The sequence below is a fragment of the Equus asinus genome, chromosome 2 (genome assembly GCF_041296235.1).
Source record: "Equus asinus isolate D_3611 breed Donkey chromosome 2, EquAss-T2T_v2, whole genome shotgun sequence".
Classification (NCBI taxonomy): domain Eukaryota; kingdom Metazoa; phylum Chordata; class Mammalia; order Perissodactyla; family Equidae; genus Equus; species Equus asinus.
Window position 1 is genome coordinate 164067923 of NC_091791.1, and position 24447 is coordinate 164092369.

Consider the following 24447-nt stretch of genomic DNA (forward strand, 5'->3'; position numbering starts at 1 on the left):
ATAGGATCACATGAAGAGATACTTGAGAATTCTCAACAGTGGCTAAAATGACACATAAATTAAGACCAACACATAGTTTCAACACACTCTGTAGGAAATAGGCTACTAGAATCTTATGGTGCAATGGGAAGTGAAATAAGCCATGCAGGAAGCTCTCACAGAGGACTTCCATATTAAATCCAGTGAATGAGAGAATCTTTGTGACATCCCCTTTGTGACCATCCCCTAAGTCTTCCCAGGACGCCCTACGAAAGCTTCATGGTATACAGGAGACATCTTCTCTGATGGACATTACTGCTATTATACATCACAGGTGGGCCTATTCCACTCTACATTTGTCCATTCAATATGTTCAAGAGATTATCAAAGAATATAGGTTTCTCTTTCAGCTCAAGAAACAAAAACAAAAAAAACCTCCAAAAGTGTTTAGATCATGGAACACATACTCTCCAAAGTAAGTGCACTAAATGGTGCCAAAGTCATCCACGGAGCTTCTTCTTCTCAGGAAGTGGCTTGGTCATCAGGAATGTTATGACTTCTATAGATACTTTGAACAAAACAGTATGGGACTAGCTCTATCCACTGGGGCTGAAACTGAAAGGAAATAGGGATATATTTTTTTGGTCTCCTCTTTCAGCCCTCTCCTCTTTGTCCATTCCATTACTTATCTACATCTTTGGGGAGGAAGTATTAAAAAAATTCTTAATTGTAAAATCAAATCAGTGTGTATGAGGACTAAGATTCACATAGATTTTAATGGTGAATATATTAGGAACTGCTTCTTACAATTATGTTGGAAATTATCTGTGAAATTCATTTGCCACGCTTTCCCTACAGCTAACCAATAGTTTTTCTGTGAGGTTTTTTTCCTTTTAACATCAAAAAGAGTAGTCTATACCTCAAATAGATAAAACTAAAGCTTGTGCATTTTGATTTTGAGTCAAAGTCTGTGAATCTGAGTTCAAGTCATTGTTGCTGCTGTTCCAGGGGTAAGCAGCTGCTCTCTGCATCACTGCTTTCCTGCCTTGTTGAGAAGAGAAGTCTCTTGCAGAGTTTCCATAGAGGGAAATATTTTTTCATGATGTCTCACCAAAATGATCCCCAATGCAGGTTAATTTAGCTCTTCATAATCATTCTAGTTTAAAAAATTAGTAAGAATTTATCCTCATTTTTCAGTTTCCTTGTCATCTTGGTTTCTGTCCACAAAACTATAACCTGCTTTAACACAACTAACCCAATAGAAAGGTTATGTTTGCTTCTAGATGGGTAGATTCATAGTTCACTTTATGCATTACTAATTTAGTGAGCCTGCAACAGCTGTATCATTAGAAATATAATTTATCTTATTTAATATGATATGACCTCACTGAATATAAGGGCCTTTTTTCTACTTGATTATATTCTGTAATTACTATAAATATTCTATACATACTATTTCTATCAGAATTATTTTTAAGGAAAACTCTCCTCTTATCAGACTAAAAAATTAAAAATATCTTTTTAAAAAATTCCTACAGCTTCCAATATCTTAAAGCTATCATTGTGCTCTTTTCTCTGAGTTCTATTGGATTCTTGAAAAGACATCTTCTTTGGTGACGGTGTTTTAAAGAAAAAGGGAAGATTTTGGAATATGGATAAATAATTATTTTTGAAACATCTTTGATTCCCATCTGTTCTGTTATTTTGAAAATTGTGGCTACTTCTTTAAAAGATTAAAGTAAAATCTTCCAAATAGGAATTTTAAAGGAAATTTGTGGCAGCAGTAAGAAGAGCTTTAGAAGAGAACATCTTGGTGATTTTAATTTCTTTCTCCAATATATCTGGTATGTTTAATGACATATATTTTCAATGTATACAACATGATAAATTGCCATGTGAAATTAATCATCAGGGAGTGAATAATAGTGACTTTTCATTGTTAAAAACAAAGGATTAAATACCAAATTATAAATGAGCTATAGTGCAATATAAATGTCTTTAAATAGGCAATCACAAGATACATAAAAAGTTTATTATCTGAAAATCTTTGTTGATTTTCTTCTAGTATCCTGGGAAAAAAAATGACAGAAAATAAATTCTCCTGGTAGAAATACCTTGAGAGAGAGACAAAGGGAGAGAATCAGATATAAAGTCAAAGATCAAACCATTCAAATATGTAAAAACTGTCAGATTCAAATGTACTTTAAAATGATAGTATGTGTTGCCTCATTTTTGAAGATAATAGCACTAACTGCTGTATATGAACAGCTTTCACTGAAAAAAAAATTAGGTATAAGACAAACCATAAGACAAACCATTTGTACCTCTATTTCAAGATTTTTTTTATATCAAATGAAGATAAAATTTAACTGATTTTGTCCACTGACAAAGTCAAGCTGCCTGGAATTGCACATTTACAAAGAATCAGGGACAAACAGCTTATCCAGAATAGGGCAGGATATATTCAGTCTTGTTTTAGAATATTCAATACTTTTGCCTGCATGAATCAAACTCCTTGTCCTAAGAAAATGTCTACTTGCCCCAGCAGCAAACTGACTTGGCATTATCTACCTGTCTTCTCTCCACAGTCTGGAGACTATGAATAATTCAAGGATATCTACTGTGACACAGTTTGTCTTGTTGGGCTTTCCTGGTCCTTGGAAAATGCAGGTCATTCTTTTCTTAATGATTTTGCTGGTCTACATCTTAACTCTGACTGGGAATATGGCCATCATTTGTGCAGTAAGGTGGGACCACCGACTTCATACCCCTATGTACATGCTCCTGGCCAACTTCTCCTTTCTGGAGATCTGGTATGTGACCTGTACAGTCCCCAACATGCTGGTCAATTTTCTTTCCAAAACCAAGACCATATCCTTTTCTGGTTGCTTCACACAATTCTACTTCTTCTTTTCCCTGGGCACAACAGAATGCTTCTTCCTCTGTGTCATGGCTTGTGATCGGTACCTAGCCATCTGCCGTCCACTGCACTATCCCTCCATCATGACTGGGCAGCTCTGCGCCACTCTGGTGTCTCTTTGCTGGCTAATTGGCTTCCTTGGATATTCAATTCCTATTTTCTTTATTTCCCAACTACCCTTTTGTGGACCCAACATCATTGATCACTTTCTGTGTGATGTGGACCCACTGATGGCATTGTCCTGTGCCCCAAAACCCATCATACAGTATGTATTCTATTCTATGAGCTCTCTTATCATCATTCTCACCATTATGTACATCCTTGGGTCCTATACCCTGGTGCTCAGAGCTGTGCTTCAGGTTCCTTCTTCATCTGGGTGGCAAAAGGCCTTCTCTACCTGCGGATCCCACTTAGTTGTGGTGTCTCTATTTTATGGAACCATAATGGTGATGTATGTGAGTCCCACCTCTGGCAACTCAGTTGCTATGCATAAGATCATCACACTGATATACTCTGTAGTGACACCAGTTTTAAACCCCTTCATCTATAGCCTACGCAACAGGGATATGCAATTTGCCCTCCATCAAGTCTTTTGTAGAATGAGAATTATCCAAATCTCATGAACAGGTTTTGTGAAACCCAATGGTTCTCTTTCTTCCAGTGAAAGAATAATCTTCTTCCAATTCAAAGTCACTTGGCTTTATTCACAACCAGCATGGACCCTTTGTGCAAAGCAAAATCCACCATGTATTCAATCATATTTTGATGTGCTTTTAGTTTCATAAATCTGTTCCCATAGGAAGAGATTGCCACCCAAAACATGGCAAAAATAACTCTTAAGAATCTAATATTTATTCCACAAAGGTTTCAACTTTTGCAATGTACAATCTCTGTCTACACAACTCTAAGAGATATGAATCAAATTGGTTATTTGCTTACATGGCTGTCTAACACTTTGTTAAAAAGACACATTAGACATAAAATGCTTGCTGTCTTGTATTTTTGATGGAAACTCCACACATCAATGGTGGATACACTAAGAGATTGTAAACCCAGTTTCACAATTCTTATCTCATCCTCAGCAACAGTGTACAAGGGAAGGCTGGAAGTTTGATAGAAGCCATGAGTAAAAATATCTTTGGTGCATTGTTAGTATGCAATACCATAAGAAAAATGATGATCATATCAAGAGAACCACTCAGAATCTTAACCTTGTTGCCTGGAGCTTGAGGGACACCTACATCGTCCCTGATTCATACATAGAAAATAATGTAAATCCAGTAGCTGAGCTGGCTCTGACAGCAAACCAGAAGAAATAGGCTATAACAGGAGCAAACTGAATTCCCACTAATAATAGAACAAATTTAGAATACCCTCATTTGGCCTAGTTAGAGCTCATGGAAGGTAACCAACTTGGACCATCTTGAAAGGGATTCTACTCAAGAATGCTACTTGAAGAGGTAAGGCAACCACAAAAGTGAGTCTATATGGAGTGAGTCACCAGAATAGAGGAAGAACGAAGTCATAAGTAGCCAGCTAATGAAGCATTGCTCACATCAGAGAACTGAAGTTTAGGCAGTTCCCACTTCCCAAAAATATAAAGCATTCTATGAGAGAAAATTCAACATACAGACTTTTGTCAAACCCGTAAGGCAACAGTCAAGGAAAAGCCTTTCTGCCTTTACTCTTCTCCCAGCTCAAAACTAGAGTAACCAGAGGCAGTGTAGTAATGTGGAAGAGGATGAATGAAAGGGCAGAGGAAAGAAGTAGATCAAACCTGAGTCAGACCCAGTCTTGAGGAATAAGTTTTAATTTGGATAAAAAATTAAAATTTTGGTTTTAGATTGCACTAGAATTTCCAATATCTGGATAAGGAGACCATGTATTAATACTAAAAGTAATTATAAGAGCTATCATATTGGCCCAAAACATTATCCATAGGTGGAAACAAACAGAACGTCAGAAAGCGTCTGAAGTAGACATGGTGAGAAAACAGTAAACTTCCTTTGTGTTTGCACCCTACCAAGTCCAAAATATCCAGTTAAATAGTTACAAGTACAAAAGTTTAAACATTGCTGTAGCCTAAGAAAGAAGAAAACCCTCACCTGAAGACCAAAAGGTATCTCTTTGAAAGTCCTGTTGGACAACTGGAGAGCACAATGCTTCAGGATGGGTAAAGGGACCTAAAAAGGGTGGGAAAAGAAGCAGGAAATCTGCGTAAGAAGCTACTACAGACAAGCTCCAATGATCCACCACAGTTTTCCCATAATTCAGCACTAATATTTTAGTGATTGAACTGAACTCATTAGCTGAAGGAGGAACAGAAAACATTTTGTATAAAACTCCATAGCTCACAAGTATCCTACTTCTGCAACTTACTAGATGTTGAATATGTAGCTACACCTGTCAAACACCTATTTTTTCATTAAGGTTCAACTCAGATGTCACTTCTACCAAAGAGCCTTCCAAACATCCCCAGGCCAGACTATGTGTCCCTCCCTAGTGCATCTAGAATACACCGGATCATATTCCATCATTGTACTCACAGACCCTTTGAGGTGAGTCTATTATGTGTCTTTGTCTCTTTCTCTAGATTATAAGCCCTTTGAGGACAAGAACAGTATCTTATCTTTTATCCCCAGCATCTAGCATGATTAACATCTAGCTAACTCATAAGTGTGGAAAAAGGAACGGTTTTAGAATTGGGTGAATGAGCTAGCTCTTGAATCAGCCTTCGCTAGAATTAAATATATTTTAGTCAGAAAACTACTAATGTTTACATTTTTTAGTATTTAAAGAACTCATCTGTCTTTAAAACTACATTTTAATATATGTTTTATTACAAAATAATATAAGCCTGTCATAAAACTTTCAGACAATGCATAAGAGTATAGTTAATGGTAAAGGTTCCCACCCTCCATCTTCACAGTACCACTTCCCACAAATAACAAGTTTAGTATTGATAAAATGTCTACACAGATTCAAGCATGCAAATGTATATATATATATATAAAGGTTTTAACTTCCTTAAACTGATTATGTTCTACAGATTATTGCATGGTTGATTTTTATTTTGTAAAAATTTTGTAACTTTCTATCCTGGTCAATATAAATAGATATATGTCATTCTTTTTTCATTGTTTAATACTGCCCTCTTGTGTAAATGAATTACTATTTGATTTTTCCCCTATTTCTCGATACACATTGCTTTAAAGTGTTTTCTCACATAGGTTCAAGCTATTAAAAAAAAAAAACAGTTGTAGGAAGGATCTTGTTAAAGACAATAACAAATGTATTGCAAATGTTTTTTAATTATATTATTTGCCATACATTCATAAAAGTATATATAGTATATATACAAGTTTAAAGAATATAAAACTTAGAAATATTTGTGCCTGTCTTCACCCAAATAAAACATTTGGAATACTACAAATACTGTAGAAGCATCCTATGAGACTATCTTCAACCACATCAGTCTCTCTACGCAGCAAAGGGAAATGGGGGATTTTGTAGTAATCATTCCATTGCTTTTCTCCAGCTTTACCACTTATTCATCTCTAAATTAAAATGATGGAGTATGGAACTCCAAAGACCCATTCTTCTACAGAAACACTTAAAAATGGCCAAAATTATCAGAATCAGCTTTATGAGAACTCTGGAAAATAATCAAAGATTTACAGCAACCAACCAATAAAACATGTTAGGAGATTTGTGTGGCATTTTAACTTACCTTGCTGCATCCCCTCCTCCTCAGCTCAGCAGCATTCTTAAAGATGCCAGTCTATATTCCTAGTTGGTTTTCCTGCTTCCAGATAAAGTAGAATGGACCTTATTCTCAAAAGTTGTTTATCTGTTTTGACTTGTCTAGGGGCTCCCTGAAAGACTAGAACAGAGGACTTGTCTTTACTTCACCTAATTTGGAACACTCTCAAGGGCAGAGAAACAGCTAGGTAAAGGGCATTCCCCAAAAACATTAAAAGGCAAATGAACTAGCCTCTGCCACCCAGGGCAAAAGATATCAATTGAGGCAAACAAGAAACACACTGAAAATCCAGGAAGGAAAAGCTGGGGAGTGAGTTACTTTGGAGAATAAGGACTCTGAAGAGCATCCACATATTCCTGGGAATCTCACCAAACAGAGACTATCAATAAAGAGATACAATTACACAAGTGAACTAAGTAAAAATTCTAGAGGTAAAAAAATAATAACAAAAGGGAAAAATTCACTAGAGGGGTTCAACAATAGATTTGAGCAAGCAGAAGAATCACTGAACTTGAAGACAGGTCAATTGAGATTATCCTGTCTGAGAAACAGAAAAAAAAGAATTAAGTAAAACCAAAAGTCTAAGAGACCTGTGGGACACCATCAAATATATCAATATACAGACAACGGGAGTCCAAAAGAAGAGGAAAGGGAAAGAAAGGGACAGAATGAATATTTGAAGAAATAACGGTTGAAAACTGCCCAATGATGAGAGACATTAATCTACATATCCAAGAAGCTCCATAAACTCCAAGTAGAATAAACTCAAAGAGATACACACTGAGACACATTATAATCAAACTGTCAAATACAAAGACATCAAAAGAATCTTGAAAGCACCAAAAAAGAGAAGTGGCTCATTATGAACGAGGGATACTAAATAAGATTAATAATCAATTTCTCATCAGAAACTAGAGAGGCTAGAAGGCAGTGGGATGACATATTTATGGATGCTAAAAGAAAAAACATTCAACCAAGAATTCTGGCAAGCCTCCCTACAAAAAATCTCAGGGGAGTTCTAAGGGCTGAAATAAAGGACAATCGACAGTAACTTGAAGCCATATGAAGATATAAAAAACACGGTAACGGTAACTATATAAAATCCAGTATTCTTGTATTTTTGGTTTATAACTCTTTTGTCTTCTATGTGATATAAAACACGAATGATTAAAACAATAATTTTAAATCTATGTTAATGGGAAAACAATGCAGTGAGAGTAGTTCTCAGAGGAAAATTAATACCAGTAAGTATCTACATTTAAAAAAAGAAAGATCTGAAATCAATAATCTAACTTTACACTTCAAATAACTAGAAAAAAAAAAGTAAACTTAAACCTAGAAAGAAGAAAATAGTAAAGATTAGAGCAAAGATAAGTGAAATAGAGAAGAGAAAAATAACAGAGAAAATAAACGATAGCAAAAGTTAGTTCTTTGAAAAGATCCTTTAGCAGAACTAATTAAAAAACAGAGAATACTCAAATTACTGAGAAAGAAAGAAAGAACTGACAGTGGGGACATTACTATTGACCTTATAGAATACAAAAGGATTATAAGAGAATACTATGAACAATTACATGTCAAAAGGATAGATAACCAAAAGAAAATTGCATGAATTCCTGGAAACACAGAAACTATCAAAACTGACTCAAAAAGGAATAGAAAACCTGAATATACCTATAATATGTAGAAAGATCAAATCAGTGATCAAAATCTGCCCAAAAAGGAAAACTCAGGGCCACATCACTTCAGTAATATACTCTACCAAACATTCAAGAAGAATTAACACCAATCTATCTCAAATTCTTCCAAAAATAAAAAAGATGACACTTCCTAACTCATTTCATGAATCTAGCATTACCCTGAAACCAACCACAAGAAGACATCAGAAGAAAATAAAACTACAGACCAATAACTCTAATGAATACATATACAAAAATCTTCAACTAAACACTACCAAATTGAATCCAGCAGCGGATTAAAAGGCTTATACACCATGACCAAGTGGGATGCAAGAATGGTTCAACATAAGAAATCCAAGTAATGCAAGAGTGGTTTAAGTAAGAAAATCAATCAATGTAATACCTTACACTAATAGAATGAGGAAGTAAAAACATGACCATTTCAATTGATGTAGAAAAATCAATAGACAAATCCAACGCCCTTCCATAACAAAACACTCAACAAATTAAGATTAGAAGGAAACTTCCTCAACAAGATAAGGGGCATTTATAAACAACCCACAGCTAACATCATACTCAACGGTGAAAGACCGAAGGCTCTCCCCCTGGATAAAGAAAAAGATAATGCTTGTTTTCACAATAACGTGGAAGCTTCCCAGTTCCCCAGCTGTGTGGATTGCTGCCCACAAGACCTACTTTGTTCTTGTCCCACCCAGCATACTGAGGTGATCTGCATTACTGAGGGACTATGGAGAGGCAGAGAGCACAACCAGGATTTGGAAATTATGAAGGGACACTACTAACCACTTCATGATTCACCCTAATTGCTTAAAGGAATCCATCAGCAACATTGAGTAGTGAGTATTCAACATTGCACTAGAAGTTCTAGCCAGTATAATTTGCCAATAAAACAGATCCAAAAGTCATTCAAACTGGAAAGAGAGAAGTAAACTTGTCTCTATTCACAGATAATGTGAAACTTTATGTAGAAAATAACAAAAAATCCACACCAAAAAAAAAAAACAGACTAATAAATGAATTTAGCAAAGTTGCAGGGTACAAGATCAATGTACAAAAATCAGTTGTATTTCTATACACAAACAGTGAATAATCAGAAAAGGAAATTAAGGCAAATCCATTTACAATAGCATCAAAAATAATTAAATACCTAGGATTGAATTTAATCAAGATGATACAGACTTATACACTGATAACTATAAAACATTGTGAAAGAAATGTAAGATCTAAATGGAAAGATATGTTCATAGATTGTAAGTAAATACTGCTAAAATAGCAATATTCCGCAAAGTGATCTATAGATTCAATGAAATCCTTATCAAAATTCCAGTGGCTTTTTTATAGACATGGAAAATCTGATTTTTAAAATTCATAAGGAATCTGAAGAGACTCAAAAAAGCCAAAACAATCATGCAAAAAGGAGAGCAATGTCAAAAGATTTCTACTTTCCAATTTCAGAACCTACTACAGTGCTACAGTAATCAAGATAGTAGAGGTGACTAAAGAGCTACTTTTAAACTGGGAATATAAATGGGTAAAAATAATATTTCTGATCTTTATGCACTCACAAACTCTCATTCACTCTAATTTTCATGCACATTTGAATTTTTCTCAAGGCAACCTTCATGGCCTTGTTCCAGAGACTGTTGATCAGCGGGTTTACAAGTGGGGTCACTGAGGAGTAGAAAAAAGTTACAATGTTTTGTATCCCAGCTGGATTTCCAGACTGATGATACATGACCATGAGGGTTCCATGGAACACTGACACTACAACCAAGTGGGAACCACAGATGGAGAAGGCCTTATGCCTGCCAGCTGCTGAAGGGACACAAAAAGCTGCTCTGAGAACCAAGGTATAGGATCCAAGGGTAAAGAAGAAGATGATGAAGATAATAAGACAGCTCAGTATAGAATAGGAAAGCTCAATTCCACGGGCAGGGATGCAAGACAGGGCCAGAAGAGGACTAGGGTCACAGACAAAGTGGTCAATGGTATTGGAGCCACAAAAGAGGAGTTGCGTGATAAAATAGACAGGGGCAAGATAGCAGAGCAAGGTTGTTACCAAGGAGAGGGCCACCAAGTTCACGCAGAGAGGAATGCTCCTGATGGTAGAATAGTGGAGAGGCCATGGCTATGTACCAATCAAAGGCCATGAGGGGCAGTAAGAAGGTCTCAGTGGTGCTCATGAAGCAGAAGAAGTAGACTGGAGCAGGCAGACAGTAAAAGAGATCATTTTGGTCTCAGATAGCAAGTTCTTTAACATTTGGGAACAGTGGTGTTGATGTAACAGATCTCTAGGAATGAGAAGCTGTCCAGTAGAATATACATGGGGGTGTGAAGCCTGTGATAAGCTTCACTGCACAGACGATGCCCCCATTCTCCATCACTGTCAAGATGTAGGACACAGAGAACAGCATGAAGGGGAGGACCTGACCTCTCTGGAGCAGGGAAAACTCAAGAGTATGAATTCAGTCATTGTGTTGACTCCTGACATATTCATGGCTTCCTAAGGGGTAGAGAGGGAAAAATGACAATGACAAAGATGACCTTATTCTTTAGTCCCCAGGAATGGAATCCTTTTTAGAAATCCCTAAATCCCTCAGATTCTATTATTTTACTAAGCAATAATAATCTAACTATACTGCTGAAGACTGTCAAATTTTGAAAGTGCTTGATGTGACGAGACTTTGAATTTTGTGCTCTCTCATTCCTCTTTCAGAATTTTCTCACAGTAAAAGACAAGAATTCATGCAGTAATCAGCATGAAGAAAGTTAATAATGGTACTTACAAGTGTAAGTAAATATGAAAACCATGTATTTGGATCTATAGAATAAGGTATAAAAGACCCTTAATATTGGACGTAGAATTTCAAATATTTGGATCTTTGGAATTAGAGACACAAATGTTAGGTATCTGAAGATGAGTGGAAGAAAGGTAACATAAAACACCGAAATCTCTATGCATTACATTTTTATTCTGGATCAGTGTTCAAACTATAAGTGTTGGTGTCCTAAAGTGCTCTGATAAGTGAGACAAAAAGTGTCAAATGTGCCATCCTTTCTTCAGTGTTCACCAAAGCCTGTTAATTCAATAAAAGTTTGAACATCCAGACACCTACATAATGGCTTTCAATTTGGCCCCATCTATTACCTGTTGAATTAAAATACATCTTTAAAACCTTGGTTTAGGTTAAAACCCCACTTACAGGTAGAAAAAGTGATCAGTGTGTCTGGTATACTATGTAAGGATTTTGAGGTTTTCACCTGAGGTGTCAGGATTCCTAGAAAGACCTCTAGTCTTCTGGTTCATGGATAGATGAAGAGGATTACAAATGTCAGATACTCCCAAACAGAGACCTCTGGGAACTAAGGACAATGGTGATAGTCATAAACTGTCTCTCTGGACAAGGATTCCTCTCCTACATCCGCACATCCATTGTCTCCCCCATCCTATTATAGATGTAGAAGGTTGGAGTTGTTTTGGAGAAATGGACAGAGAATCTTTGTGAAGACTTCCTTCTCTGAGGTAGACAGTCTTGGACGTTGTGTCACTTCCATAGTGAGAAAAGCAAAACAAAGACAATAAGACTTTCTATGATTCTGTTGTCAATAGTTTAGTCTCAATGTATTAATTTATTTTAGGATCCCCTCCGTTAGTGAGGGATGATCATCATTCGGACCTAAGTGACCCAAAGTGACATAATTGAGGGATGATATTTATTCAGGAAAATCTAAATGCAGAATACATTCCAAGACACTTTCTTAAAAGGATTCTAGATAAGAATATTTACTAATTTATTAGTTATAAAATGTGTTACTTTCCAGATAGCATAAATTCATAGCTTTGAAGTTGATCTTGATTTCAGTCAGTGACACAAGAGAAGGGAGAACTTCAGAATTTTCCACATCACACTTCACTGTAAGGCTCCTCTTCCATCTGTGACTAGTTCATGTTTGGCACAGCAAAGCTGTGAATAATTCTCCTGTAGCAGGAATTTGAGGTTACCCAGAAGCCCAAGAAACTATGAGGGAAGTGTGAAAACAGTAAGAAATATTTGGTGACTAATGTGTATGAGGATTCCAATAACTTTGTAAATCATGTGGGATTGAATTTACCAATCTGGAGTGCTCAATCATCTTGTTGTTCCCACTCCTTGCAATGGCTGATTATCTGCTGTGTGGCAGAGCCAAACATGGCTAAAAACAGGGAAAGCTGAAGTTTTTTCTACCCTGTTCCTCATAGCCACTTTGTCAGCCATTTCCAGATGTCACTTTGCTAACATCCTGTTCCCTCAAAGACCTAATTCTAATGGGCACACCTCCTGGTTAATAAGGACAAAATATACATAGTATTGAGGCTCCTTCCTCATCTTCATCTCTCTCAATTCCCTGAGTCACAGCCCTCTTAGTTGTAAAGATGAATCTCGTTACGTTAATTCATGTAACTTGTGGGTGCTACTGTTTTTACAGCCATACAAAAGAAGGCAGAACTAAAAAGCATACCTAAGAACTGTACTTATATACAAGTCCTATACTTGTGTCTCTTCTGAATCCATCTCCTCATAGAACTGGCATGTCTAACTTGTAACATTCTGTTTCCACTGCAACAAATGGCAGGCAAGATGGAGGGCATGGCATCCTTGGCAGCCAGCAGCCCAGAGAGAGGGTTTACATTTGGACATCAATATTGGTTTGGAGAGAAATTGATATATTGGTGCACAGTAGAGATTTATCTATGTTGCTGTGAAATCTACATCTTATTCCTTCTAAGGGATATAATCTCCTGTAAATTTCAAAAGTGAGAATTTATGAGGGAAGATTGTCAATCATATCACAAATGTTCTCTTCCTTCAGGAGCACATTAGCCTTCGGGACCCAGTTTCTCCAGTGGTAGGTCATCATCTCATGCTACTCTTAGAGCAGATGTTTATTTTTTCTACAGCTGGATTTCTGTTATGGTGCAATCACTACAGCAACCCCACCTTAGCTGGAACCTAAGGTTTTTGTTTTTCTTCTTTTTTCTTTACACAGAATTTTATTCATCTTTTGAGTCTGTCTGCAAGTTTGAGACTCTTATTTGTTTTATTTACCAACAGAGTTATGTCATCAGAGTTCTCTTTTGTTTCCTTGAAAATATTACTCCTCTTTTTGGTTAAAACCTTTCTCTCCTGGTCATCTCTGTGCTTCTAGTATGATACTGATAAGTAGATATCGTTTCATGGTGAACAACTTGCATGAGCAGAAACCATGGGGCATGTGGTGAAATGTCAAAGTTCTAGAAGATACCTCCCCATCTAGCCCTTTAGGTTATTCCTAGCCATTTTTAGCAAATATCCCTGAAATTTTCTTGCTACTTTTAAGTAAGGCATTGCTGAGAAAGATGATACAGACTTTTGGACTCTTTTGTTTTCTTTTTTTTTGATTGAGGTACAATTGACATGCAATATTATATCAGTTTCAAGTATACAACATAATGATTTGATAGTTGTATATATCACAGAATCATCACCACAATAAGTCTACTTAACATCTGTCACCATACATTATACAAAATTTTTTTCTTGTGATGAGATCTTTTAAGATCTGCTCTCTTAGCAACTTTTGAATGTGCAATACAATATTATTGACTATAGTCATGATGCTATACATTACATCTCCAGGACATATTCATATTATAACTGCAAGTTTGTACATTTTGATCTCCATTTACCCATTTCATGCAACCCCCCCCCCCCCATCACCCACCTCTGGCAACCATTAATCTGTTCTCTGGGGTTTTTTGAGGGGAGGCAGGTGTTTGTTTTTCTTTTTAAATTCCACAAAAAGTGAGATGATACAGTATTTGTCTTTCTCTGTCTGACTTAATTTACTTAGCATATGCCCTCAAGGTCTATCCACGTTGTCACAAAAGGCAAGATTTCATTTTTTGTGGCAAAATAATATTCCATTGTATATATAACCAGATTTTCTTAATCCATTCATCTATTAATGGACACTTAGGTTGTTGGCATAAATTGGCTATTGTAAATAATGCTGCAAAGAATATGGGGATGAATATATCTTTTCAAGTTAGTTTTGCATTTTCTTCAGATAAATACTCAGAAGTTCAATTGATGGATCATATGGCAGTTCTATTTTTAATTTTTTTGAGGAACCTCCATACTATTTTCCATAGTGGCTGCACGAATTTACGTTCCCACTAATAGAGCACACAAGTTCCCTTTTCTCCACATCCTTGCCAACACTTGTTATATAAAACCTTTAATAATAACCATTCTAACAGATGTGAGATGATATCTCATTGTGGTTTTGATTTGAATTTTCCTGATGATTAGTGATGTTGAACATCTTTTCATGTATCTGTTGGCCATCTGTATGTATTCTTTGGGAAAATGTCTACTCAGATCTTTGCCCAGTTATAATAGGATTATTTTTTGCTATGAAGTTTTATGACAACTTTATATTTTGGATATTAACTCCTTACCAGATGCAGTACTCTCCCCTAATCTGCAGTTCTTCAGTCCACAGTTTCAGTTACCCACCGTCAAGCATGGCCCAAAAATATTGAATGGAAAATTACAGAAATTAACAATTTATAAGTTTTAAATTGCACAGAGTCCTGAGTAGGGTAACGAAATCTCATGCCATCCTGCTACATCCCACCTGGGACTGAATCTCACTATTGTCCAATGTATCTACAAAGTATATGCTGTCCACCCACAAGTCACTAAATATCCATTATTTTTTTTTTGAGGAAGATTAGCCCTGAGCTAACTGCTGCCAATCCACCTCTTTTTGCTGAGGAAGACTGGCCCTGAGCTAACAGCCATGCCCATCTTCCTCTACTTTATATGTGGGATGCCTACCACAACATGCCTTGCCAAGCAGTACCATGTCCTCACCAGGGATCCGAACCAGCAAACCCCGGGCCGCCAAAGCAGAACGGGTGAACTTAACCACCGCACCACTGGGCCGGTCCTAAATATCCATCTCGATGATCAGTTAAACTGCTAATGGTATCAGGTTCAGAATAAGGTTCAGAATAAGGTTCAGTACTGTCTGTGGTTTCACGCATCCACTTGGAGCTTTGGAATGTATCCCCTGCAGATAGAGGGGGTCAACAGTATATGATTTGCAAATATTTTCTCCTATGTCTCCAAGCTTTTTAGTTTTATGTAGTCCTACTTGTTTATTTTTGCTTTTGTTGGCTTTGCTTTTGGTGTTTGTTCCAAAAAAATCATCACCAAGACTGATGTCAAGAGGCTTGCTGTACATGTTTTCTCCCAGTAGTTTTGTAATTTCAGGTCTTACATTCAAGTCTTTAATCCATTTTGAGTTAATTTTTGTGTACGGTGTAAGATAGTGGTCCAGCTTCATTCTTTTGTGCATGGCTGTCAGTTTTCTCAACACCATTTATTGAAGAGACTGTCCTTCCCCCATTGCATATTCTTGAGTCCTTTGTCATAAATTAATTGACCATATATGTGTGGGTTTATTTCTGGACTCTCTATTCTGTGCCATTGATCTATGTGTATGTTTTCATACCAATACCATATTGTTTCGATTATTATAGTTTTGTAATATAGTTGAAAACAGGAAGTGTGATGACTCCAGCTTTGTTCTTCTTTCTCAAGATTGCTTTGGCTATTCAGGGTCTTGTGTGGTTCCATACAAATTTTAGGATTGCTTGTTCTATTTGTATGAAAAATGCCATTGGACTTTTGCTAGGGTTGCACTGAATCTGTAGATTGCTTTGGGTAGTACAGACATTTTAAAATATGAATTCTTCTAATCCATGAACACGTGATATCTTTCCATTTATTTGTGTCTTCAATTTCTTTAATTAATGTCTTAAAATTTTCAGTGTATAGGTCTTCATACTGAGGTCTTTATACTGAGGTATTTTATTCTTTTTGCTAAAATCATAAATGGGATTTCTTTCTTAATTGCTCTTTCTAGTAGTTCATTACTAGTATACAGAAATGCAACAGACTTTTGTATATTTATTTTGTATCCTGCAAATTTATTGAATTTGTTTATTAGCTCTAACAGTTTTTCAGTGGAGTCTTCAGAGTTTTCTACATATAATATCATCTCATCTGCAAACAGTGACAGTTTTTACTTTTTCCTTTCTGATGTGAATGCCTTTTACTACTTTTTCTTGCCTAATTGCTCTGGATAGGATTTCCAATACTACACTGAATAGGAGTGGTGAGAGTGGGCATCCTTGTCTTGTTCTTCACCTTAGAGGAAAATTGTTCAGCTTTTCACCACTGACTATAAGGTTAGCTGTGGCCTTGTCTTATATGGGCTTTGTTATGGTGAGATACATTCCCTCTCTACCCAGTTGTTGAGATTTTTTTATCATAAATGGGCGCTGAATTTTGTCAAATGATTCCTCTGCATCCATTGAGATGATCATATGATTTTTATCCTTCATTTTGTTACTGTGGCATATTACATTGATTTATTTTTGGGTGTTGAACCACACTTAGATCCCTGAAATAAATCACACTTGGTCACTGTATATGATCCTTTTAATGTATTGTTGAAGATTTTTGCATCTATGTTCATCAGGGATATTGGCCTGTAATTTTCTCTTCTTGCAGTACCCTTATCTGGTTTTCATATTAGGGTAATGCTGACCTTGTAAAATGAGTTTAGAAGTGTTCTCTTCTACTTTCAGGAAGAGTTTTAAAAAGATTTTTATTAATTCTTCTTGAAATGTTTAGTAGAATTCACTAGTGAAGCCATGTGGTCCTGAACTTTTCTTTCTTGGGAGGCTTTTGATTATTGATTCAATCTCCTTACTAGTAATTCATCGTTTAGATTTTCCGATTCTTCATGATTCAGTCTTGGTAGGCTGCATGTTTCCAGGAATGTATCCATTTCTTCTAGGTTCTCAAATTCGTTTGTAAATAAATGTTCATAGAAATAGCTTATGATCCTTTGTATTTCTGTGGTATCAGTTGTAATGTCTTCTCATTTAATTCTAATTTTATTTGAGTCCTCTCTTTTCTTGGTGAGTCTAACTAAAGTTTTGTCAATTCTGTTTATCTCTTCAAGAAACTGACTCTCAGTTTCTATAATGTTTCCTATTGTCTTTTTTGTCTCTATTTCATTTCTTTCCACTCTGATATTTGTTATGTCCTTCCTTCTACAAACTTTGGGTTTCATTTGTTCTTCTCTTTCTAGTTCCTTGAGGTGTATGGTTAGGTTATTTGCTTCAGTTTTTTCTTGTTTCTTGATGTATTTATTGCTATAAATTTCCCTCTTAGAACTGCATTTGCTGCTTCCCAAAGTTTTGGTATGTTGTATTTCCATTTTCATTTCTCTCAAGGAATTTTTTTCTCTTTTGATTTCTTCTTTGACCTGTTGGTTGCTCAGTAGCCTGTTGTGTGATCTCCACATATTTGTGAATTTTCCAATTTTATTCTTGTAATTGATTTTTAGTTTCATACTGTTATGGTTGGAAAAGAAGCTGATATGATTGCAATCTTCTTAAATTTATTAAAACTTGCTTTTTGGGCAAACCTATGATCTATCCTGGAGAATATTCCACATGCACTTGAGAAAAATGTGCATTCTGTTGCTCTTGGAAGGAATATACTGTACATATCTGTCAAATCCATCTGGTCCAACTTGCCATTTAAGGCTAATATATCCTTATTGATTTTTTGTCTAGATAATCTATTGATGGAAGTGGCATATGAAGATTTCCTACCATGGTTATATTGCAATCTATTTCTCTCTTTAGGTCTGTTAGTATTTTCTTTATATATTAGGTGCTTCTATGTTGGGAGCACAAATATTTACAGATGTTATATCCTTTTGTTGGATTGACCCCTTTATCATTATGTAATGCCCTCCTTTGTCTCTGATTGCTGTCTTTGTTTAAAGTCTATTTTCTCTGATATAGGTAGAGTTACCCCAGCTTTCTGTTGGTTTCCATTTTCATGGAATATCTTTTTCCATCCCTTCATTTTCAGTCTGTGTTTGTCCTTACATCTGAAGTGAGCCTCTTGGAGGCAGCATATAAACAGGTCTTGCTTTTTAATTCAGCAACTATGTGTTTTTTGATTGGAGAATTTAGCTCATTTACATTTAAGGAAATTACTGATAGGTATGTACTTATTGCCATTGTGTTAACTGTTTTCTGGCTATTTTATATTTCCTCTATGTTCCTTTCTTCTTCTCTTGGTCTCTTCCTTTGTGGTTCGGTGACTTTATTCAGTTCTTTGATTTCTTTCTTTTTATCCTTTGTGTGTCTACTATAGGTTTTGCTTTATGGTTACCATGAGGCTTACATATAACAACTTATATTTATAACAGTCTATTTTAAGTAGATAATGTGGAACCTTAGTTTTCCTTACTTTTGTGTGTGCCTGTGTGTGTGTGTGCATGGGAACATTTGTATGCACACACTTACATTCGATATTTAACAAGGTTCTTCTTCTACTGTTGGTTTGTAGCTATCTCTAGTGAGACTGAACTCTTATTAATAATTTATAATTGACTACTATTATTGACTACTTATTTGTGTCAGTCTCAGCATATCAATAGTAATGCTATCAGCTAGAAATGCCTGGGTGCATTCACCTGGAACCTGATGAGATTCTCAAAGACATTCCCCCTTTCCAAACCAATGTTAAGACTGGACTGACCATTTTAGTTCTTTTTCTGGTTAGAAGACACCCTTCAACAACAACCATTAGGAAACTCACTTACAGGCCCTGGAGTGGGCAAGCACACGTGGGTCCACACAGTGAGGTCACAGTAGAGAGAGAAAGAGCTTGGGCCTGGGGATGGTTTTTACTGATTTGAGAGTGAAGGTCTAGGGATTTGTGGGCTCACTCTTTACTGGTAAATTTAAAATGGAAGAGCGGGAACTTAAAGCATAGGAAGAGAGAAAAAGCAGTCCAAATATTGAAATCAACTAAGATCTCTAAAACAAAGGCACCTCACTGTGGGGAGGCAACCTGGAGATTTATCTAGTGTAGGGCTGGCAATGTGTTTATTTCAAATAGCCCTCTTTGAGGTGGATGGCTTTTTGAAATAGATGCCTTGGCAATCAAAGCTTAAGTCAGGTACTTGCATTACAAAAAGAAAATTCAACTGTCAGGGCTTACATGACAACTACATAGCATTCAATGAGCAAAATATTTTGGGGGGTTATTTCTTCAACTTGCTCATTTTCTCAGCATTTATCCTCTAAGGAAAAATGTTTTCATCTTTTAAGTGGTAGCAACATGTTTTCAGTTGAAAATTTATTTCCTGGGAAGTGCAATCATCCAGTTTATTCACTGAAAACTTTTGGTGTTTGACAGCACAATAGTGAATTTTATTGACACTAAATTTCTGTCAGAATTAGGATTAGAAAGCAAGTGTCTAACTTTCAGTGGGTGGATGGTGCTGTGCCAGATGCTTGAACTTAAGTATTAAACTACAGAACTTAACAGAAGTGGGTTGAGAGACCTTTTTGATCTTCTAAAAAATAATATATTGAAGAAGAGTGACATCAGCATCATCGTGGAGTGAGTCATTCCCACTGTCTTTTCCCTCTAAGATAGAAGCAATCAGACATACAATGACCAAAAAAGGACTCCCTGCACAGAACATCTGAATGCCTGAGTAATCCATGGATCTGTACTTCTGAAGGTGGTTGGACTAGACCTCCAGGAGTGAGTGGAACAAGTGGTGCAGCACCACCCCCCTCATCCAGCAGTGGTGATCCAAAACTGAGACACTCACACCAGCATGTATACAGTGAACACAGGCTGCAAAGGCAAACATGGCACTTGTGGCTAGGTCCCTGCCCCCTCCCCAGTGCCGGCAGGTGGCACAAACATCCTGAGGCTTCAGGACACAAAAAGTGCTGGCAGTCCAGCCCTCTTCTCATCTCCTGGCAGTGGTGCCAGTCTCTCCAGCACTGGGGTTGGCAATCAAAACATGTATTTCCCCAACAGAAGCAGGGCGTCCTGACCAGAGGACTCAAAAAGCACACTGGTGCACACCAGTGACCAGAGACTGTAGGACCAGCAGCAACACTTGTGGCTTAGTCTCTACCTCTTCCCCAGCAGTGGCAAGTGGCACCTGCTACCTGAGGCTTCAGTAACCAATATGGAACCTGAGACCCAGCCTCAAGTGGCGGCATCCCTGACACCACCTCTACCAGCAGCATGGGCTGCATACATGAACCCAGGCCACTGAACTAACACTGACACTCATGAACCCAGTGAACCTGGCAGTTGTGCTGCCATAACCCCCACATAACCCTGCAGGAGCAACACAGATAGTGCATAGGGCAGCAGCACCTCAGACCAGGGAGAGCATACAGTGAGCTTGTGGGGGAACATGAGACCCAGGTAACCCCAGAAGGAGCAGATGTTCTTGCAGCCTGGTAACTCCAGTGGCAAAACCTGAGTCTGAACAGACACTGAAAGCAACAAGGGACCAGTAACCTTAAAGGCACAAGTAGCACAAAGAGGGCACTGATGATGCCTCTAGCAGAGGTAGAGGTGGGTGGAAGGTGCAGGATCTCAAATACAACCAGAAGTAGCTTATAACAAAAGTAACCAAAGCCATACCCAAATAAGTAAGGTGGTTACCATGACAAATGCACCAGCAAGGATCAGTTCATCAGTACCATGAAGAACTATATTTACACAGCAGGATAAAGGGAGAATGACAACTCTCCAGAAACCAAACCTCGCATGGCAGAAGATTACAATCTAACTGACAGAGAATTGAAAATAGCTGTCATGAAGAAACTCAGTGAGTTACAAGAAAACTCAGAAAGACAGTTCAGTGAGCACAGGAATAAAATTAACAAACTGGAGGAGTACTTCACCAAAGAGATTGAAATCCAAAAAACAAACAAACAGAAATACTGGAGATGAAGAACACAACTAATGAGAGTGAAAAATAAAGTAAAAAGCATTAAAAATAGAGCAGACCATATGAAAGAGAGAATTAGTGAGTTCAAAGACAGAAATCTAGAAATGATTCAGGCAGAGGAGGAGAAAGAACTAAGATTTCATAAAAACAAAGAAATTCTATGAGAAATACTGACTCAATTAGGAAAAGTTACATAAGGATAATAGGTATTTGTGAAGGAGAAGAGAGGGAGAAGGGAGCAGAGAACTTCTTCAAAGGAAATATAGCTGAGAACTTCCCAATCCTAGGGAAAACTGGACATGCAGCACATGAAGCTAATGCAACTCCTAATAACCTCAATGCAAAAAGACATTCTCCAAGGCATATAATATTAAAACTATCAAAGTCAATGATAAAGAAAGAATATTAAGGACAGCCAGAGAGAAGAAAATAACTACAAAGGAACCTCCATCAGGCTTTCAGTGGATTTCTCAGTAGAAAACTTACATGCTAGGAGAGAGTGCAATGATACACTCAAAACACAGAAAGACAAAAACTACTAGCAAAGAATACTATGTCCAGAAACATTATCCTTCAGATCGGACAGAGCATTAAAAGCTTCCCCAGACAAACAAAAGCTGAGGGAATTCATCACCATGACTGGCCTCACAAGAAATGTTGAAAGAAGCTCTTCTACCTGAAACAAAAAGGCAAAGCTATACAAAGCTGTGAGCAAGGAGTTAGATAGACAGAAAAAAATCAGAAAATTGCAATTCTCTACCTGAACAGGCTAGTAAACTCTTAATTATAACACAAGGGATAAAGGGAAAGAAAGTATCAAAAATAATGATAACCACACTAATTTGTTCACAAGACAAAAAAGAATAATCTGTGATTTAAAAAACATAGAATGGGAAGAGGAAAGGGATGGAAGCTGCTTAGGTTAATGGAGATAAGAGGTTTCAGAAAAAGGACTGTCTCCGGAGTGATGTCAGCATTATGGCAGAGTGAACTATTCCCTTGGTCTCTCCTCCATAGAATACAACCTAAAAGACATTAATTCGCCAACAGAGTATACCTACACAGCACAATAGGACGTCTGAGAGACCCACATAGCCATATGTCTTAAGGTGGGGGTAGTTGAATACAACAATATGTTTAAAAGATCATACAACATGATCAAGTGGGTTTCATTCCAGGCATGCAGGGATGGTTCAACACCTGCAAATCTATCAACGTGATACACCACATTAACAAAATGAAGAGTAAAAATCACATGATCATCTCAATAGCTGCAGAGAAAGCATTTGACAAGATACAGCATCCACTTATGATAAAACCTCTAAATAAAATGTGTATAGAAGGAAAATACCTCAACATAATAAAGGCCATACATGACAAACCCACAGCAAATATGATTCTCAGTGGAGAAAAACTGAAAGCTATCCCTCAAAGAACAGGAACCAGACAAGGATGCCCACTGTCACCACTCTTACTTAACATAGTATTGGAAGTCCTAGCCAGAGCAATCAGGCAAGAAAAAGAAATAAAAGAGATCCACATTGAAAAAGAAGTGAAACTGTCACTCTTTGCAGACAACATCATTTTATATATAGAAAACCCTAAGGAATCCACTAAAAAAACTGTTTAAAATAATAAATGAATACAGTCGAGTCGCAGGATACAAAATCAACATACAAAAATCAGTTGTGTTTCTATACCCTAGCAACGAAGTAGTAGAAAGGGAAATTAAGAATACAATTCCATTACAATTGCAACAAAAAGAATAAAATAACTAGAAATAAATTTAACCAAAGAGGTTAAAGATCTGTACATCAAACACTATAAAACATTGTTGAAAGAAATTGAAGAAGACACAAAGAAATGGAAAGATATTCCGTGCTCTTGGGTTGGAAGAATTAGAATAGTTAAAATGTCCATACTTCCTAAAGAAATCCATAGATTCAATGAAATCCCCATCAAAGTTCCAACAACAGTTTTCACAGAAATAGAATAAAGAATCCTAAAATTTATATGGAACAACAAAAGACCCTGAATAGCCAAAGGATTCCTGAGAAAAAAGAACAAAGCTGGAGGTATCACACTCTCTGATTTCAAAATATACTACAAAGCCATAGTAACCAAAACAGCTTAATACTGGCACAAAACCAGACACACAGATCAATGGAATAGAAGTGAAAGCCCATAAATAAACCCACACATTTATGGACAGCTAATTTACCACAAAGGAGCCAGGAACATACAATGGACAAAGGAAAGTTTCTTCAATAAATGGTGTTGGGAAAACTGGACAGCTACATGCAAAAGAATGAAAGTAGACCATTATGTTACACCATACACAAAAATTAACTGAAAATAGATTAAAGACTTGAATGTAAGACCTGAAACCATGAAAATTCTAGAAGAAATCACAGGCAGTAGGCTCTTCAATATCAGTCTTAACAGCACATTTTCAAATACCATGTCTGACCAGACAAGGGAAACAACAGAAAAAATAAACAAATTGGCCTACATCAAACTGAAAAGCTTCTGCACAGCAAAAGAAACCATCAACAAAACAAAAAGACAGCCTAACAATTGGGAGAAGATATTTGCAAGCCACATATCTGATAAGGAGTTAATATCCAAAATACATAAAAAACTCACACATCTCAACAACAAAAAAACCCACAACCCAATTCAAAAATGGGCAAAAGATCTGAACAGACATTTCTCCAAAGAAGATATACAGATGGCCATCAGGTACATGGAAAGATGTTCAACATCACTAACTGTCAGGAAAATGCAAATCAAAACTACAATGAGATATCAGCTCACTCCCGTCAGAATAAATATAATTAACAAGACAGGAAACAGCTAATGTTGAAGAGAGTGTGGAGAGAAGAGAACTCTCATACACTGCTGGTGGGAGTACAAACTGGTGCAGCCACTATGGAAAACAGTATAAAGATTCCTCAAAAAATTAAGACTAGAACTGCCATATGATCCAGCTATTCCACTGCTGGGCATTTATACAAAGAACATGAAAACACGAAAGCGTAAAGATACATGCACCCCTATGTTCATTGCAGCATTATTCACAATAGCTAAGACTTGGAAGCAACCTAGGTGCCCATCAAGAGACGAATGGATAAAGAAGATGGGGTATATATACACAATAGAATACTACTCAGCCATAAGAAATGATGAAA

General features: G+C 36.8%; 1 protein-coding gene across 1 annotated transcript; it reads left to right on the plus strand.

Annotated features, from left to right (window-relative positions):
- Positions 1 to 2212: 2212 nt before the first annotated feature.
- On the plus strand, positions 2213 to 3522 carry LOC106833315 (olfactory receptor 11H7-like). The gene has a single exon (XM_014844520.3). The coding sequence runs from the start codon at positions 2578 to 2580 to the stop codon at positions 3520 to 3522; it is 945 nt and encodes a 314-aa protein (XP_014700006.1). The 5' UTR covers positions 2213 to 2577.
- The last annotated feature ends 20925 nt before the right edge of the window (positions 3523 to 24447 follow it).

Bases quoted from the DNA above. Each gene is read 5' to 3' on its own strand.
- LOC106833315 (XM_014844520.3), top strand. From the start codon at position 2,578: ATGAATAATTCAAGGATATCTACTGTGACACAGTTTGTCTTGTTGGGC.